General features: G+C 36.2%; 2 protein-coding genes across 3 annotated transcripts in view; both read right to left on the reverse strand.

Moving 5' to 3' along the window:
* LOC142334503 (histone H3.3-like type 2) overlaps positions 1-20,100 on the reverse strand; it is a 96,844-nt gene that overhangs the window by 7,152 nt on the left and 69,592 nt on the right. The window lies entirely within an intron of this gene.
* The window catches only part of LOC142334501 (activating signal cointegrator 1 complex subunit 3-like), a 63,648-nt gene that overhangs the window by 1,445 nt on the left and 42,103 nt on the right, over positions 1-20,100 (reverse strand). The window contains exons 5-8 of the mRNA XM_075382589.1: positions 14,273-14,562; positions 9,815-10,620; positions 9,224-9,427; positions 7,624-8,353 (exon numbers count right to left, since the gene is read on the reverse strand). Coding sequence (XP_075238704.1) covers positions 7,624-8,353; positions 9,224-9,427; positions 9,815-10,620; positions 14,273-14,562 — 2,030 coding nt within the window. The remainder of the gene's footprint in view (positions 1-7,623; positions 8,354-9,223; positions 9,428-9,814; positions 10,621-14,272; positions 14,563-20,100) is intronic.

Here is a 20,100-nt window from a genome sequence, read left to right on the forward strand (position 1 = left end):
GTGAAACAAAAACAGGGTAAGTACTGAGTGATGATTTTGAAAGAACTTTTGGAGTCTAAACAAAACTAGACCTCAAAATTACATTAACCATTTTTTAACATAGCCGGCAAATTGACCTTATGGCAAACACACCCATTTGACCTTATCTCTTTTAATTGAAGTAAATAAAAGTCAATTTCAAAGTGAGGAAGTCTTTTTTGAGAATGAGGTAAGTCAAGTGTGACTAAAAATTTAATCACGCGAATGAACAAAACATAGCAGGACAAGTCCTGACGTACAATTCAAAGAATTTTCATTGACTAAACAAAAACCTAGACCTAGAACGGACTATTAGTGAATTGGTAAAATTAGTAATCTGATTTCTAAAAAAAATCAGATCAAAAAATAAAAAAAACAGAAAATCAATGTCAAAATACCGCATATGGACAAATAACCACTAGCGAAAAAGAATAATTTGGTTGAAATAAAAAACTAGGAGTAGAATGAACTATGAATGGATTGGGAAAACCATTTAAAAAAATCCAATCCAAAAAATCGAAAAAAGTAAAAATTAAAGTGAAATTGCCACGTGAACAAAAAACCACTAGCGAGAAAGCGAATTTTTGTTCAAACACCGATTTCTCACTCTACTTTAAAATTAGAGTGAAAAAAGTTCAAGCCGCAAAATCACTCGCTTCTTCGCTCTACTTGCTGTTTCGACGTGACCAAAATCACAACTCCAATTTGACTTCAAAAATCATGAAAATGCGAGAACAGATTTTAAAAAAATGACAGCGCCCCAAAACAATTCAAATTCATTGAATTGTAAAAAAAACTCGCTCCACTAAGAGCGGAAAATGACGTCACGCACGCACTTCAGTTGAAATTGCATGAACGAATGAAAAAGCAGATTTTAAGTGGTTGTGACGTCATATGGTCGTTACAAAAAATGGCGACGACGAGATAAAAAAACACAAGCGAAGGCCAATAATAGCCCCAGCTATCGCTGTGCGGCTATTAAAAGTTATAAACTGACTAATTTTTTTTCTGTGTCAAAAAGTCTTATTTTGTTGCGCAGTTTCAGTTTGATTCGAAAATTATACTTAATTAAGCGTCTAAACTGAAAGCTTTTAATCTTAATACTAATGTCAGCTAGCAATGGCTCCAATCAACTTATCTAACCCATTATGACTCAATGACCGGGCTTCATCGTTTCATCCCATCTCTGATTTTGCTCTTCTGACACTGAACATATTCACTACATTGAGTAATTCAATTAGTGAAAGAACTTAAAATCCATTCAGTTGAAACAGTGAGTGAAGTACGTCTAATGAAAAAAGGGAGAATCGAGACTTCTGTAAAAAAAATTGTGATCAAAAGATGAAGCAAATTTGAAAAAGCATAGCAGGACCAGTCATGATAAATCCTGAAATTTTCAATGACTAAGCAAAAAAGCTAGACCGAGAAAGGGCTGTCAATGGCTTGAGAAAAGCATTTAGAAAAAACGTGATCAGAAGACCACTAGCGAGAAAAGGAATTTTTGTTCAAGCACCGTTTTCTCACTCTACATTGGAATTAGCGGTTCCCAAGTAAGGACGCCTCTACGCACCAGAACTACAAGCGGGCAACCGCTCCCAGGATCCACACACTGTACACAGACCGCGAAACGAGTTTTTGCGGCAGTATCAGGCAAGCCCAGTCTCTCTGGTCCCTAGTATGCATTTGACTCGGAAACACATATTTGCCCTGCTTCTTTTCCTCATCCTCGGCGGCATTGAAGCACGCCCGGCCCAACGCAACTAGCAACTGGAATCAAAAAGGCTTCCGGTGCAGCCTCGGAGGATGTGTACACCTGAATTGCACTAACTTACAGTCCATAGAATATTGCAACAACAAGTTCGACCGTGAACGCTGCTTTTGGTGCACGACAAGATAAACAAATACAAGGCAAAGTTTCCCCACTCACGACAACGCACAACTCAAGATTCTTCAACTGAATTGTAACGGTCTCAAACAAAAACTAGACAACATCACAACGTCATAGACTGGATGCAGAAAAAATCCAAATAGCTGCTATCCAGGAGACCAAGCTCAACGAAAAATCCACCCTCAAAAGCCCACCTGACTACTGCATAATCCAAGAAAATAGGCCGACAGAAAGAGGCAAAGGTGGAGGGGTACCTTATATCATTAAGGACACAATTCTGTTTCAAGCACTTAAACTCAAGACTTCTGACAAAAACCTAGAAGTCCAAGCCATAGAACTCATCGCAGTTGGTACTATCAAACTAGTGAACACCTACATACCACCTTTGTGTAGATGTGATGCAGGATACAAGACATCAATCAATAAACTACTGGAGTTAGAAGACTACATTTTCGATTATTTCAAAGCTCATAGCCCTCTATGGCACTCACAATTACCGGAAGACACAAGAGGAAACAATATTGCACGTTAAATAGACCTCTCTAATCGTGTAGTACTCAACGAAAAAGCCAGCACAAGACTAACTGATTCTTGTAAAAACCCTCGGAAATCAGTCTCGCCAGCTCAAGCTTAGCAATGAACATCGACTGGCGCACGGAGTACGCTTCAGGCTCAGATCAATTACCAATAGTTCTATCCATCACCTGTGACCTCATCACACACATTACAAAGACCTTTCATCAACATCCGCACAGCTGACTGGGCAAGTTTTAAAGACGAAAATGATCTAAAACTAAAGAAACAACAAAGGCCAACAAATGTCTACCACGCGGAAAAGACCTTAAGGAAAGCCAAAAATGCAGCAGCTGGAGGGCATATCGTACAAGTAAGATTTAAAAAAGGATGCCAATTCTCCCAGCGAAGCAGTAAAGCTTTCTGAAACGAGATGAAATTCAAAGAAAACATCCAGGGGACCCCAAAATAACACAACTAAACCATGAAATAAAACTTGTTCAAAATCAAAAGTGCAAAAATTAGATCGAGTTTGTACAAAAACTCACTCACAGAGGCAACTGCTCTAATCTCTGGAGCACACTAAAAGGACTTTTATCAAGTAACGCTAAAACACCTGTAAACATTGACGATAGGAAAACTACACCTCACCATTATCCAAGGAAATACGCCAAGTTTAACCAACAATACACCCCTCACCAATAAAAATGAACAGAAAAAAATACACTAACAACAAAAAGGAAAAAACAAATAGAGGGCAGAATGTTTAAGTGTAACACAGTGAAAGAATCTATGAGACACAAAGATAAGTGTGTCCTCTGGGCCGGATAGAATAGCGCCAAACCACTTACAACATCCTGGTCCCATAGCATTTAGATATCTGGCTGCCACCATATACTTCTCTGTAAAGAGCGCAAAAATCCCGAACATCTGAAAAGTTGGCCGGGTTATACCCCTACACAAGTCGGGAAAACCTATAGACGATTCTAAAAGCTTCAGACCAATTGCACTCCTCTCCCCATTGCAAAACTAACAGAAAAACTCCTAATGAGTGACTTTACAGAATATCCACTAAAAGAACATAAGCATGGCTTTAAACCTGATCACAACAACGGCTCTCAACATTTTCACCAACAATATACAAAAAGGCCTTCATCAAAAAACCCCTGCAACAGTACTCTATTAGTAGCCGTAGACGTCACCGGCGCTTTCGACAGGCTGATCACAACCTACTATTAAGACATACTCGAGGCACCACTAACAAATAGCACTTGACGATGGGTCGGTTCATACGTACAGGGCAGGTTTTCTTACGTAGAATATGATAAACAGTCAAAGTGGAGAAAAGTCAAACAGGGGTCCCCAAAAGGTGGTGTATTATCGCCAATCAAGCTACTTATACCCCCGAAAGATATAAACATCACGTCTTTCGCTGATGATATAACTTTAACTACATCACACCCACAGGTTGAAAAATTACGTGACATGTAATTCCAAACCTAAATATTTTCCACGACCGGCTAGAATCAAGAAAACTTTTCTGCAGAAAATTTATCTGCTGAAAAATTAAGTACAACTGTGTTCACAAACTGGAGCAAGGAGGCCACGTTTGACCCACACCTCACTATTAAGAATTCACCAATACCAGTAAGGTCCAAAGTCAAAGTACTGGGTGTTACCTTCGAGAGTATGCTTAATTTTGGAGAACATGTAAGAAGCACCAAGGAGAGTTTATAAAAGCGCAATACCATGCTCAAAAAGATTGCTGGTAGCGACTGGGGCTGCATAAAAGAGACACTCTCAGTGACTTACAAAGCTATTGGTCGGAGCGTCCTGAACTACGGTGCTCCCATTTGCGCTTCCACAATCAGCATTAGAAACTAGAACCACCCGCAAAAGCAACAAAACATTGCTCTTTGCACAACTACCGGCAGTGTAAAAATGTCTGACATCAACGACTTACAAAATGAGGGTGAAATGCTTCCTGTTAAAGCTCACACTGAGATGTCAGCAGAGCAGTTCCTAACATGCAGTTATCAGAGCCATCGTGCTGATCATAAAACCTCTTCAACCAGTTTTCGTCCCCTGAGAGCGACACTAAATGATACTTATAGTACTTATAGGGAACGCGTGAAGAAACACAGACAATAAAGAGCAATTAAATTGAAACGAAAACAAAATTGCGCTGAAAAGTATCCACCGACACACGGTCCATACTCAGTTGAACAAATACAGAAAGCAACTAGGTACACCTCCACCAAAGATAGCAGAAGAACAGACGCTGCGGCGAATTGCACGTATCTGACTAGCACAAATGAAATCCGGATACTGTCGCCTCCTAAACTCTTACTTGAGTAGGATCTGTGACAATGCTGATAACCGTTGTCCCAAATGTGATGTAGCACAACATGACGTAAACCACATTTTCAACTGCAGTAAGACCACGGACTTGAAAGTGATTGACCTGTGGGAAAGACCAGTAGAGGTATCCAAATAGCTGGACTAAATTCCATCAGTTCTACACGACCACACTGCAAAGAATGTCCGCCTTCCTGGCCCCTTTCCCCTGATGTTCATGATGCCCCTCCTGGTCCCCCTAACCCGGGGACCGCATGTCATTCACAATGGCTAGATGCAGAAAGGTCGCCAAACCACAAGCAAGTTGTGGATAGGCAGTCACACACTACTACTAAAATACCTATTCCTATTAGGGTACAAATGCAACTAGGGTAACAGTTAAAAACGGCAATAACCCGCCAATATCACCTGCGAATTGCAACTCTGTGCGACAGCTACAACAACAACAACAAGCATAACCGACTAACGTCAGGCGACTTGTTCTCAAACGACCGCCGAACGATGAGTTGGTCAGTAGTTAGCCACGGTTTAGTGAGGCTAGCTTCAGTTTGATTCGACTCTGCAACATTTCGTTTTCTAGCCTTGTTAGTAAATAAATCAAATGGAAAACTGATATTTTAAAAAATTGCAAAATATTGCAAAATTTAGAAGAAAAGCTTCCAGATTTCGCAGTGAAAATGTTCAAAACCATTTTTTGCTCTGAAGTTACGTCAAGTAACCCATCTGCAAGACTTGAAAAGCTTCGTTGTCCAGTAATTATCGTTAAACTCAGAAAAGGACAAAATATTCAAAAATTTTGACAACAATACCAAATTCTTGCTAAATTTCAAGATATTAAAATCTTCAAAACCATTTCATTGTCTCAAGAGACTATCCAAAATCACTATATCAAGCTTTAAATACTTTCACTGGCTCATAAAGATCCATAAACTTGGAACATGATAATAATTTTCCGAAAACTTGAAATTAAACTTTATCAAAAAAATTGCTAAAGCTGTAGTCAATAAGATATTGATAACCATTCCATTAACTCTAGAAACTATTTGACAGCTTATCATCAAACCTTGGAGGAGGTCCCCAGGACCCTGGCGCCTGAAAAAAAGATAAAAAATTCTCGAAAAACTATTCTCGAATTAGCCTTTTCTTAAAAAATTGCTGATATTAAAACCTTGAAAACCCTTGAAAACACTCCATTACATCTAGAAACTATGCAAAAGCCTATAAAAACCCCTAGAAGAGGTTATGTTGCTCTTGAGGCCGGAGAAACTTAGAAAATGACAAAAATTTCAAAACTTGAAAAAAAAATTGCAAGTTGCATAAAAAACAGCCAAAATTTGTGATAAAAGTTGAAAACTAATCCAAGGCCAAAAACATTTTCCATTACTTTATTTTCAAAGCCTAACGGAGTTTTATGCGGAAGAACCTGAATTATGACAATAAATGTAAAAAATTCCACAATAAATGTATGACAATAAAAAGTTCTGTAAAAAAAATGCAAAAATTAGTGGTGTTAAAATCTTGAAAACATTCTATTGAATTAAGCAATTATACAGAAACCAATTGTCAAACCCTAGATAAAATTCCTCGGCTCTTGAGGCTGCCGAAACCTAAAGAGCGACAAAAATTTTCAGAAAAATTGAAAAATTTGTTAAAATTGGTCATATTAAAAAAATTGAAAGCTATTCCATTGCAAATAGAACTTTTTCAGTAACTTATTATCAAACCCTTAAGGATAATTTCTGGCCCCTGCGTCTGGAAAGACGTGAATAATGAACATGTGAAAAAAAATGCAAGATTGAAAAAATCTGCAATAAATCTGCTAAAACTCGAGATGTTTAAATGTTGAAACCATTCAACTACCACTAGAAACTATGCAGTAAACTATTATAAAACCCTAGAGGAGGTTCCTTGACACCTAGGTATGAACAAAAGAACTCAAAAACCGACCAAAATTTTCAAAGAGGTTAAAAATGTGAAAGTTAGTATAAAATTGCGTCTTTAGCGATCCGTTGTTCGTCAGTAGCCACGGTGAGGGTTGCACCGGGAGGCTGATGACGAGGAAGGGGTGGGCAACAGTGGGGTGGGGGCGACAGCGCGGTGGGGGGAGTGGGGCAATAGGGGGAGGGGGGTCAACAGTGGGGGTGTTTTCAAACTCTAAGAACCGCCCTTCACACCATTAGTATAAGTCTCCAAAACAGTTTGAGCTGAAACAGAGCTGAAATGCTCTAAGAGCACTTAATGCCCTCTGGGCGCTACCTGTTTATCCCGTTTTTGAGGACGAAAAGTCAAAAGCGTCAGACAAAAAATCGGTCAAGCGAAAAATCGCATAAAAAGACCGACATGACTAATGTAATTGCTAGAAACTTTGTTTGAGAGCAATTAATAATTGCTACAAACTTCGTTTGAGAGCAATTAACTACAACATTGAAATAAGCGGAAAAAATTACGCCACAAAACCACTCGCTTTTTTGCTCTACTTCTTGATTCGGCGTGACCAAAAGCATCACTTCAATTTGTCTTCAAAAATCATGAAAATGTGTGTATGTGTGTGAACAGATCTTATAAAAAAGACAGCGCCCCAATACAATTCAAACTCTTTGAATTGTAAAAAGGAGAGAGCCTAAATAATAGCCGGAAGGAGGCTATTAAAAATATAACACGGTCAACCCGACAAAAGGGTTAATATAAAACTGAAGTTTCCACACATGAATCAACAAAAACTCAATATTAAAAGCTACATCAATCGTTCAACATTCTGTTATTGTGAAGCGCTCAAATTCCCATTTGAAAATGTCACGTGCTATTCTAAAGCTATGCGTGGACGCCGTCAGCAATGTGAAGATTACCTTGGACAATCATTTGGATTATCTGTGTTATTTTGAGGGAGAAAGACAGCCATCCCAAATCAGCCACGCAGTCTAGCAGTGCCTGCAAGATACGAATAGACTGATCAAGCACCGATTTCGTATCAGTCAAGTAATCTGAGCAGGGCAAGGAACAGCGTGTAAAGTGCGCTTGCAACAGTAACAAGGCCTTCGTGTGAGGATCATCGTAAGTGTACTGATTGACCTCCATTGGAACTAATTTCGCCAGATCCGCATTCAAAGCATCTTCGTTATGTCTCACCGGTAACTCATTATACTCTGTAGCATCCGTCAAAAGTTTCATTATATCCGCCAATGTCGCATTGGGTTCTGCTTTCTGACTAAACATTCGAACAGTTAAATGACTGACGTAATAATATGAAGCAATTTTGCCCAAAACTTGAGGTTCAAGTTCCATTTCATCTTCAGCTATTTGAACACAGTTGCTCAATGTTAATTGTTGCAGAGACTTTTCGATTAAACTGGAGAGGAAAACGTTGACTTGGTCCTGCTCTGTTCCCTCCATGCCATAGAATCCAGGGTTCATCAGCAGACGTCGGAAGAAGTAAGTCCAGGTGATGTATTCGATAGCGTCTTGTTTTGAGGTAATAGTTCCCGCAATTATTTCAGCGTTCAAATGTTCTGACAGCACTGACAGAAGAGATGACTCAACTGGGAAAGGTTCGTACAGGAATTTCTTGTAGAAGTTTTTCTGAAACCATTATCAAGTAACGAAACATGTCTATTCAACCACCGAGTAATTAACTAACAGGTTGGAGTTTTCAAAAATATCGCAATATTCAATGGAGTTTCTCTTACTATAAACAGTTAAAACAGTTACTATAAACAGTTAAAAGTTTTAAATTTCCAAAATTCTACCCGAAGTTCCTCATATACATAGCCATTAGATTTTCATGGCGTAGAACTTGTGGCATTTTCGAACTTGCAAGTTGCGCGTTTTAAGAAAGGTTAAGTGATTATGCAAAATCCTGTCTTAACGTCTCGAACCACTACGCGGTTCATGATACACGCCAGAAGTTGTCCGCGACTTCAAGCAGAATCACGCTACCTAAACTTAAGCATCAGTATACTTAAACATCACCTATACTTAACACGTAAGTATCTGCAGATCAATAAAATTCAAGGATCGAAATGAGCATGGCGATTACTGCTTCATCAAATGACCATTCAGCAGGCATTAAAAAAACGTTAAGTCTCCAATTGCAGATAATTTTTATGAGTACTAACCATAGGCGGTACTAGTGATATGCATTAAGTTCTGCATGAACCATTTCGTCATTCATGCTCCAAAGTTGAAAAATAATTGCCGCCAAGCAATTTTCTCAAGTATGTTTTGAGCCAACACAATGAGAGAATTTTTCGTCCAAACAAAACCCTACTGTTAGCAAACACAGACAACCATCGCACTTCGTCTCTCAGGTGCAAGCCCTGTATTGATCTATATTACCTGATTTACGCCTCCTGGCGATACAATCAGAGTTACATTATTTCACTTACTGTGACAATCCACCTACTGTGACAATTAATGCCAAGTACACTTTCAAGCACCAATTGCACTTACGTGAACGTCATGAACGAAAACGACAGCTTTTCCAGTGGTGTCGAACTGTGGTCGACCAGCCCTGCCTATCATCTGAAGAACATCTGTAATGGGCATCAACTGGTACTTCTTGCTCTTTCCATCGTAGTACTCGGTCCCTTTCACGATCACAAGGTGTGCAGGGAAATTCACGCCCCACGCAAGAGTAGCAGTCGCTATTAGCACCTTTAACCACACATCTTTAACCACCCAAAACCCACTTGAAAAATGCTGGCGCAAATCGCGACCTTGTTAAGGATACAATTGAGACATCAAACGAAGTGCTTTAAAAGCCCACTCAGAATAAAGAAAAATGGCAACGTCGGAAGCACCAAAATCAGACCCAACATACATGCAATATAATACTGTAAGCTCGAAATAATCCGTATTTGACGCTTTGACCTCAGCTGAATGACACTGCTTTCGTTTGTTGTCAATTTGGCCAGCTATTGAGGATTTTACGAGAGCAAAAACTAAACACTTCCGTCGGTTTCCATTGCATGGAATTAAGTTTACGGCTCAATACTGGAAGGAACATCGAACAACTTATCTTTTTATGTCGATAACCCTTACCTGTATTTTTTGGGACACAAACATTTCTTCCACAATGTTACGATCACTTTCCGTCAGGCCCGCGTGATGAATTCCAATGCCAAATGCTAACAGCAATTTCAAGTTAGCCTCTTTAACTCTACAAAGATAGGTTTCCAACTCTTCTTGAGAACAATGCAACCATTGCTTTGCATTCTCAGCCACCAGAAACGCCACCAAGTCCAATGCTGTCAACCTAGTTTGTCTCCTTGACGACACAAAAATCAGAACAGGTTTGTTGGGAGAATGAGTTCTAATCTGCTGATATGCTGGCTTGTTCATCGATGCCATTCTAGGACAGTAATGTCTACCGGCAAAACCACTGATATGTATCTGCAACGGAACCGGACGAACAGCAGGTTTGAAGTTAAACAGTCCTTGCGTTTTAATACCAAGCCAATCCGCCAGATCTCTGGCATTCGCCAGAGCGGTTGATAGCCCGATCACCCTCACTTTCCGATCAGTATTTGATGATATAAAGTTCGTTCGAGACACGATTACTTCCAAAACAGGTCCTCGATCATCACCAAGGAGATGGATTTCATCGATGACAATCAATGCGACAGATCTGACGAAGTGTCTTGTTTGCCAAGACCGACTCACTCCGTCCCATTTCTCAGGAGTGGTCACGATAATATCAGCAGCCGAAATTGCCTGGGAATCGGGAACTACGTCACCAGTCAATTCCACCACCAGTTTGCCAAGTTTCTGTTCCATTCTCACTTTCCAATCTTTTACACGTTCGCGTACCAGTGCTTTCAATGGAGCGATGTACACCACTTTCATGTCTAAAAAGGATTGAATAAAAACATATAACTCTGCATAGAAAACTTGATAGTTTCCTGCGGTATTTCTCCAAAAGGCATTAAGGGCAGATCAATTTATGCATGCTATTGCTTACTAACATCAGCTTGTATTCATAATTCGAACAAAACATGAATGTTAATTATATTCGACCTCAACAGCTCATTTTGCCAAATAATTGTTTCAAATAGCCTAATTAGCTAAGATTTATATTCATAATCCAATAAAAACTACTGAAAAAAGATACTTCTAAAACCAAACATAGCTGGCAGATTGCCAGAAAATAGCCACAACAGCTTCGTAGATCTGTAGTCTCAAAAAAACAGAAAAAAAAGACAGACCAAAGAAAATCGTCTTTTCATTGAAGGCTGATATGTTATTTTGATTTAAAATCTGTATACGTTTTTGCTGCCTCTATTAGCTGCTCTCAAATAATCTTCATTTAAAGTGACACACCCCATTTGACCTTATCTCTTTGAATTAAAGTAAATAAAAGTCAATTTCAAAGTGATGAAGTCATTTTTGAGAGTGTAAGTCAAGTGTGACCAAAAAATTAATCACTCAAATGAACAGAAACACTTGCTCTCGCACGCACTTCAGTTGAAATTGCATGAACGAATGAACAAAAAGCAGATTGAAAGTGGTTGTGACGTCATATGGTCGTAACAAAAACTTTGAAATAAAAAAACATAGCAGGACAAGTCCTGACGAACAATTAAAGTTTTCATTGACTAAACAGAAAAATAGACCTAGAACGGACTATGAGCGAATTGAGAAAACCATTTCTAAAAAAATCAGATAAAAAATTTTAAAAAAAAGAAAATCAATGTCAGAATTCCGCATGCAGAAAACCACTAGCGAAAATGGAAATTTGATTCAAAAACTATGCCTAGAATGAACAATGAAAGAATTGGAAAAACTTCTTAATAAATCCGATCCAAAAATTGAGAAAACAGTAAAACTCAAAGTGAAATTTCAGCATGTGAACAACAAACCACTAGCGAGAAAGCAAATTTTTGTTCAAACAGCGTTTTTCAGTCTACTTTAAATTTTAAGCGGAAAAAATTCAGTCGCTTTTTTGCTCCACCTCTTTTTTTGGCAAGGTCAAAATCTTTATCCCAATTTGACATCAAAAATCATTAAAATGTGTGAACAGATCCGTAAAAAAAAACATTACCGGAAGAATTCTGGAAGCGACTCGAAGCGTAAAAACTTCACAGAAAACTTTAATTGCAGCTGAGGCCATTATCTTTTGTATTAAACCATAAACTCATCACAGCCCCCTCTCCCCCGGTACGATCTAAAAATTGGTCAAATTTAAACCACTGTCAACAAGAGAAATAAAATGCAGCAAAAATATATCATTGAAAACGTTTGCTAACGTTAAAAAAAGTGCAAAACATTTAGGATGGTCAAAACACTGATAGGTACAAAAAGTCGACATGGCTATCAATTGCCCTCAAACAATTCTTGATTCTGATCTCAAAAAAATCGCGAAAGCGAACGGCAGATAATAGTAACCTACAAACTAAGTTCAAATCTTCAAAATAATGCTCAAATTAGGAAATCACAAAACTACTACAGTTAGATTTCTAATCACTGAAATTAAGAAATGAATAATACATACGTCTTCCTTGTAGTATATATGCTAGAAAACATGATTTCAAACTAATTCAAAAAATAAAATAATCATAGAAAAGTAACAAACATAGCTGGCAGATTGCCAGAAAATAGCCGCAAAAGATTCGTAGATCGGCAGTCGCTGTGCGGCTATTAATAATATTCAAAGGCAGAAAATCGTTTAAGAACAATACAAAGGCCGGAAAAAAATTACATTAAAAAGTAATAAAAAGAAATTTTGGCAAAGCCTTTCCAGCAAAATCTCAGTACTGCCATACGTTGAATGAAATCAATTGCAAAGCAAAAAAATGATTAAAATCTAAGAAAAACCTGAAATCATTCAAATTTTTAATAAGTGAAAAATCAAGATAACAAAAATAAATGTAGGTGTCACCACAGAGCTAGAATGATACCAACTACAATATGAAGAATATTGACACAATGTAAAGAACACCAAAACAAAGAACACCAAAAAATTAAAAATCAAATTAAAAGAACAAGAAAAAGGAATACATATCATTTTTCAGCATTCGAGACATGGAAAAGCCAATTAGCCATCCGAAGCAAAGATCCATCATCCTGAGCAAAAAAAGCAGGAATCAAACATACGAAACCTTGAAACATTTTGCAAAATTGTCAATTAATTTTTAAGAGTGCATTTAAAAAAATGCATTTATACTTTTTGAAAAATTTAAGGCTAAAAAATTAATGAAGTTTTATTGAAACGAAATTAAAGCCCCTCGTGTGGCACAAAAAGCCTACTTCTAGTAATTGAAACCAAAATACAGAAAAAAAACTGAGAAAAATTGGAAAAAACTACCAAAATCGGATCAGCATATGTACAATTTTGTAACATAAACCGAAAAATGTCAGAAGAATTGCTCTGGAACGACAGGCAAGGCAATTTAACTCATAGTCTTTATTCTAGATCAATTTTTCTGTATGGGTGCAAAAATTTTAACCCCACCGGTAATCGAACCACTGACCTCTTGATCCCTGGCCACCCGCAATAACCACTGCGCTACGAGTCACTTGATTTTGATATGCTGCAACCGATTTTATATTAGCAACTTCGGAGCACTAGAGATCACTCAAAAATGATGAACGAAAGCTTGAAAAAGTCAATTGAGAAGTCAAAGAATGTTCTAGAATAAAAGCGCAAAAATGTCAAGCAAAAAATTTGCACAAAAAAAGACAAACTTCTCTTTTATGCAAAATAGAAAAATTTGCATGAAAAATGGCACGTTTACAATAATTGCTATTAACTTATTAAATCGAGGTACAAAGAGGCGTTGAGTATATGAATTATCAACGGGAAGTTGACATATTGAACGGGATCTGACTTTTGATAAAACGACGGCTAAAAGATCCAAAAGCGAAGAAATTAATAGAAAAAAGCCAAAAATTAATTAGAAAATCAAAAAATATGTGCCAATTTTGAACTTAAAACGAGTTTTCAGGCTCCGGAAAACACTGTGGTATTAATTTCCGAGGTTTGCATTTCAATATAGCATCGAATAAAAATAACCTCTATAAAAAACAAAAAACAAAATTGCAAGCAAAAAACTTGGGCCACTTAGACAAAAAACGGCTAAAAACGGTTATCTATACGTGCCATTCAGTCAAAACTACTTTTCAAAGTCAAAAAGTCATTCACTAAACGCAGCGCACGATCAAAAAACTTCTCTCGCTCAGAAAAAAAACAGTTCACACGGCAATTTTTCTCACTTTCGCTTTTAGGTCAAAACAGCGTCTGAACTAATAGTACTTCCGGTAAAAAAACCTTAAGAAAACCAATACTCCTCTTCGAGTCGTAATAAAAAGAGCGCCCCAATACAATTCAAATTCTTTGAATTGCAAAAAAACCACGATGTCTCCAATAATAGCCGCTATCGCTGTGAGGCTATTAATAAAGAAAAGTGCAAAACAGAATTTTAAAAGAATCCACTGAGCAGAGGGACAAGTAAAAGCTCCCAAGCCCTAAGGAAAATCGACCTTGCCAGAACAAGCCAATACCTGGGTAATCTCGGAACACTTTGAAGAATGCGATCTCAGCTGCAATAGTTTTGCCTGAGCCAGTGGGAGCTCCTAGCAGAACATTGCAGTCAGTGTAGTACATGGTGTGGAATATTTGTGTCTGGACAGGGTTGAAGTGGGAGAATGAGAACAGGTCTTCCCACTGCTTGTTGCCCAGACAGCTTTTCGGAATTGGTTCCAAGTCGAGCAGTTCCGTGTGGGGTGGATGTTGTTCTGGCAGAATCAAATGTCGAAATGAGACAGGCGTCTGAATTCCACAGCCCACCCACCTAACAAAACATTTTGGTCATTGAAAGCGCGTCTATTTCAAATTTTACATATCAACTTATTTCAATAATTCAAATAAATTTAAACTAATAATGCGAGAGCCTTAGACCAGTCAGTAAAGTTGCAAAATATAACTAACGTTGGGGTTACGTAATGAGGGCGATTTAGTTGGTGAGGAGAAGGAGGAAGGGGGGGGGGGGTAATGGTGAAATTCATTTGCTTTTCATTTTTGAAATTAAAACTTAGCTATTTCACTTTGCTATCTTAATTATTAACTGCCCGTTTAGGATGAAAGGTCTCGCCATTTTAGTACGTTTGTTTACACATTTATTCTTATCCACGCCGTGGATTTTAATTGCCGTGGAATGATCAGAGCTGATCAGTGAACTTAAAGAGATTCAGCTGAAAGTTGTTAGTCATTATTTTCTCAACTCGCAATGCTAATTTCAGCAAAATTCTACTTCATTAACTGAACTATGATCTAATAACTGAACATTAACTTGACTATGGTCCTTGAAGATTCAACTACATGAATTTTCTCTTTAGGTACAATGGTCAATTTTCAGGTTTTTACAGCTAAAGTTCGTAAGAATCTGGTCTGATAATAAAACTGAAAAGTAGTCGATAAAACAAGGGATTCAACAACCAGTAAAATTTCTCCCTTTCTCCTAACGCTAATCGCGCATGTCGAATCGGGCCAAATTTTACTGTTTGTTGAATCCCTTGTTTTATCCAATACTATACATTCTCTCTATATTCACTTCTTTTATATTTAAAATCTATCATTTCTTGTCTCACTGAGTGCAAACCACTAGTACAGAGTTAAGCTGGTAATTAACTGTTATCAGACGGATAGTTTGGGTTCAATTCCCACTGACTCCAGTGGACGTCCCCAGATACTAGTCTAAAACTAGTGATACCGTGTAAAAAGCACGTAAACAAACTTGCGAAAAAACTTGAACAAAAAAGAAAACTTGAACAAAAATTGAAAGAAATATTAAAATGATAAAATTTTCAAATATCCCCTAATCAATATGTAATCAATCTAAAACTAAAACTTTCTGTCTCGCTTGGCGTAGTGGTTAAATCATCGACTCTAGTTAAGTTGCTTTAGCAAACGGAAGGTTTGAGGTTCCTTCCTCACTAACTCCAGTGAACGTCCCCCGACCCTGATGAAATACTATGAAACTAAGTGAGATAAAAAAACAAATTCACAGTAAGGTTGATCAGGGAATTTGCAAAACAACTTTGTTGAACTGCTTCGCAGATCCCTTCAGTGAGACTGTATATGGGACACACTGTGATGGGTATACAGTCAAAAAACACTAAGATCGGTGGAAACACAGTGATTAGTGTTTTTCAGTATAACTAGTGAGATCGTGTAACAAGCACGTAAAACCAAACTTGCAAAAATCTGTGAAGCCACTTTGTGGATTGATGAAGCCACTTCGTGGATAACTTGAACAAAAAGAGCACAGTCAAATAACACTGAGATCGGTGGAAACACAGTGATTAGTGTTTTTCAGTGTAACTTGAATAAAAAACCAGCTTATTATTTATTCTAAATCTGTTATTAATTAAGAAAAAAGTTTTATTTATACACTTATTGCATTTCATTTTCATTTTTCGAAAAATTATTTTTTGATTATTTCCCTAAATAAATACATCATGTCCCAATCAAATAATACTAATGTCATAAACTTCTGCGATGTCTGTAATCTATCCTTTGAATCAAAGAAGGGTTTATACAGGCATCAATCATACGATCTCAAACATAAGAAACTATTGGAGAAAATGTTTGAGTCCGAAAAAGAAGAAATCTTGGAGAAGGTGTATAATTCGGATGAAGACGATTATATTATTAAAACTAAAGATATTATTAAAACTAAAACTAAAGGGGTACCCCAACCCGAAGACAACATCTACTCTAAAATTACGTATGAATGATAAGAATGTCATGAAGAATTTAGGAATAAAATAGCTCTAACTACTCACTCATATAGTCATAATCGTAAGTATCTAGAAACCACAGAAGACTTCGATGTAAACTCCAGCCAGAACATGAGAGAAATTTATATTACTGATAAAGGTGGGAATTACATTAAAGATATAGACGAAGCAACTAATTACTCTTTAGAAGAAATTAAAAACTGTTACCAGTTCAGAAAAGTTACGAGTTTTAAATATAAGATCACGGCTGAATGTGATTATAAGAAGAGAACCAAAGAAGAAGTTAAACTACTAAAATATTTTTCAATACTGATTATATTAATAATAATGCAATATATGAATATGGTGACTTCAATCGGTAGCTAGATTTCGAAAAGGAAATATATGAAGGTTATGGTTATGATTTCAGTTAAACATTGAACCAACTAAAGCATCTATTGGTAGTTATATAGATTTACCGGCCGATCTCAAAAACTCTAAATTGATACTAAATATACGTAGTTATAAATATAATTGCTTACAACTAACTATTACTGCTTGGCTACAACCCGCCCCACACCATGCAACTCGAGAAAGTAAATATGTAGATAAACTAATTGAATCAAGACAACAACATGAAGATGATTTTGCTTATATAATAAGAATACAGAAATTGTATAATATTAATATTTGGGTATACACACCTAGTGGTGGGGGCAAAGTAGAATCGTTAAACAAGTGGATGATTTTAATAAAGATAGAAAAGATGTAAGAATACTAGTTTGGAGTAATGGTCAAATAGAACACTGTGCCCTAATAAAAAACATAGAAACCCTGTTAGAAAGACAAAATAAAAACAACATTAAATATTATTATTGTGATAGGTGTACCTATTGGTTTAACTCATAAATTAAATATGATAAACACGAATGCAACAACTCATTCAAACCAGAGATTGTTTGTCCTAAGAAAAAACATATTACTTTTATAAATGAACACAAACGTCAGAATATAAAAAATATTATAACTGCCGATATAGAATGTTGCATTGTTGAAGTCTCAACTAATGATTTAAAATATGTAATAGCTGAACATATTCCAATAGCTGTGGGTTACACCTGGCAAGGTAACTTCAAGCACTACTTCGGTCTAGGCTGCATCAAAAGATTTGCTACAGATCTATTAGAAATAGAAACTGGGAATAACTTCAAGCGCAACAAACAAATGATATTCACAGAAGAAGATAAATTATATCATGAAACCAATAACACTTGTCATATCTGCAGCAAAACATGTATTAATAAAGTAAGAGATCACTGTCATGAAACTGGTAAATATAGAGGACCGGCATGTAAAATATGTAATCTAAGATACAAACAACAAAACTTCATTCCAGTAATATTCCATAATGGCTCTGGCTATGACTTCAACCTACTATACAGTGAACTCTTTAAACAGAATAATGATAAAAGAAAAGTAGAGAACATACCACTAGCTGCTGGTAAGTCTAAGATGTTTAGCATTGGTTGTCTCATATTGTTAGATAGTTATAACTTCTTAGCTATGCCTCTAGATCAAATGGCAAAGATATACGGATGTAAAACTAAAAAATTATAACCATATGAATATTTTGGTTTAGATGATTATGACAGCGAAGCTGCCAATGGTAGCAAAGCTACCTACCAAGAAGTTATAGGTAATCTAAAAATAGAAGACTTTAAATCCACTCTACATAATAAATTAACACAAGAAGTAGATAACTTTAATAATGAAAACAGTAATAAATCTAAATATAAAGTATTTACAGAATGATGTGAAAATATAAGACTATTGAATGAATGAATATGTTAAATTAAGCATAAAAGAATTCAAGCTCAACCCATTACATTATGTAAGTCTCCCAGGTTAAAGTTTTGATTGTTGGTTAATGTCAAGCGGTGTTACATTAGATACATTGCAAGATAAACAAATGCTAGATGATTTTGTTGGAGCAAAGAGAGGTGGTGTATGTGGAATAATGGGTGATAGATATATAGATAACAGTGATGGTAAGACCATATGGTACATAGACGCAAACAACCTATATGGTTATGCAATGATGCAAAAGTTACCTTATAAGGATTTTGAGTTTATTACTACTACTACTCTAGATGCAATATTGAATACTCCAGATGATAGTGATCATGGTTACTATATAGTTTGTGATATTGATTATACTGATGAATGTAAAGAGAGAACAGAACAGTTAGCACTAATGCCTAATAAGAGAAAGATAAATGATAATGAATTAGGTTACAGAGAAAGAGATGGAGGCAAGGCAAGATCAGAGAAATTAATCTTAGACCAAAACAACAAAGCAGAATATGTGGTTCATTATATGATGTTAAAGTTCTATGTTAAGATGGGAGTAAAAGCAACACAAAAATACATAGAGTAATTAAATTTAAACAAGATTATATATCTAGAGATTAAATACAAAACAATACAAATAAAAGAGCAACAGCTAAAACTGAAGCAGAAAAGGATGTAAGGAAATTAATGAATAACTCCCTATATGAAAGAATGTGCATGAATCCTCTACACTTCTTTCAAAGCAAGTTCTTGCATGATGAAGAAAAGATAATGAAAAGTGTAAGTAAACCAACATTTAAGAATATAACTAGATATAGAGATTATAGCCAAATAGAATATATAAAGAAAAAAATAGAATATAGCTCACCTGTATATGTAGGAGTAACAATACTCGAACTTAGCAAATTACATATGTTTGATGTATTCTATAATATTCTACAACCATCCCTCAAAGATCTAACACTTCACTATATTGATACGGACAGTTTCGTATTAAGTTATAGTGAAGGTAAAGTTAGTGATGAGCATATGCACGTAAAAAATCTAGACATACCTATAAAAACTAATAATAAAGTCCACGGAAAGTTTAAGCACGAGCTGGGGAGTAGGATTATTGAGGAATTTATAGCATTGTCCCCCAAATATAGCTTCAAAAATTATCCTAAAAACACTAAGAAAAAGGAATAAAGAAGCATAATAATGCTAGGCACATAGATTATTATGATGCATTAATGAATAATACACAGAGAACAGTAGATGAATGCAGAATACAAAAAGTTGGCAATAACATGACAACAAAAACAAGTAAGAATAGTTTAAATATATTTGATGATAAAGAAGGTTTTATGTAAACAATATAAAAAGTTATCCACATGATAAGGAATTATATTTATTTAAAAGAGATTTAATAAAAAAGATCTGCGAAGCAGGTTCCCTGATTAATACTACTTCAACAGAGTTAGATAATAAATATAATAAAGACTTGTTAATAAATAATATTTTAGAACTAACCACTAATGATGATAGAAAGTTAATTGAAGCCTATATTAGATTATATAATGATCTGCAAAGCAGTTTCACTGATGGACGTAGTCATCTGCGAAGCAGGTTCCCTGATAGCTTCGCTCATCTATCAAGCAGTTTTTCTGATCTATGAACAGACTCCATCTATCGTTTATCAATTTATAAATCTAAATAAAAAACATATAACTGGTTAATAATATTCTATACTTCCTTTTATAAAATGATCAATTGCATCT

The sequence above is a fragment of the Convolutriloba macropyga genome, chromosome 2, assembly GCF_964194025.1.
Source record: "Convolutriloba macropyga chromosome 2, txConMacr16.3, whole genome shotgun sequence".
In the NCBI taxonomy this organism is placed as follows: domain Eukaryota; kingdom Metazoa; phylum Xenacoelomorpha; order Acoela; family Convolutidae; genus Convolutriloba; species Convolutriloba macropyga.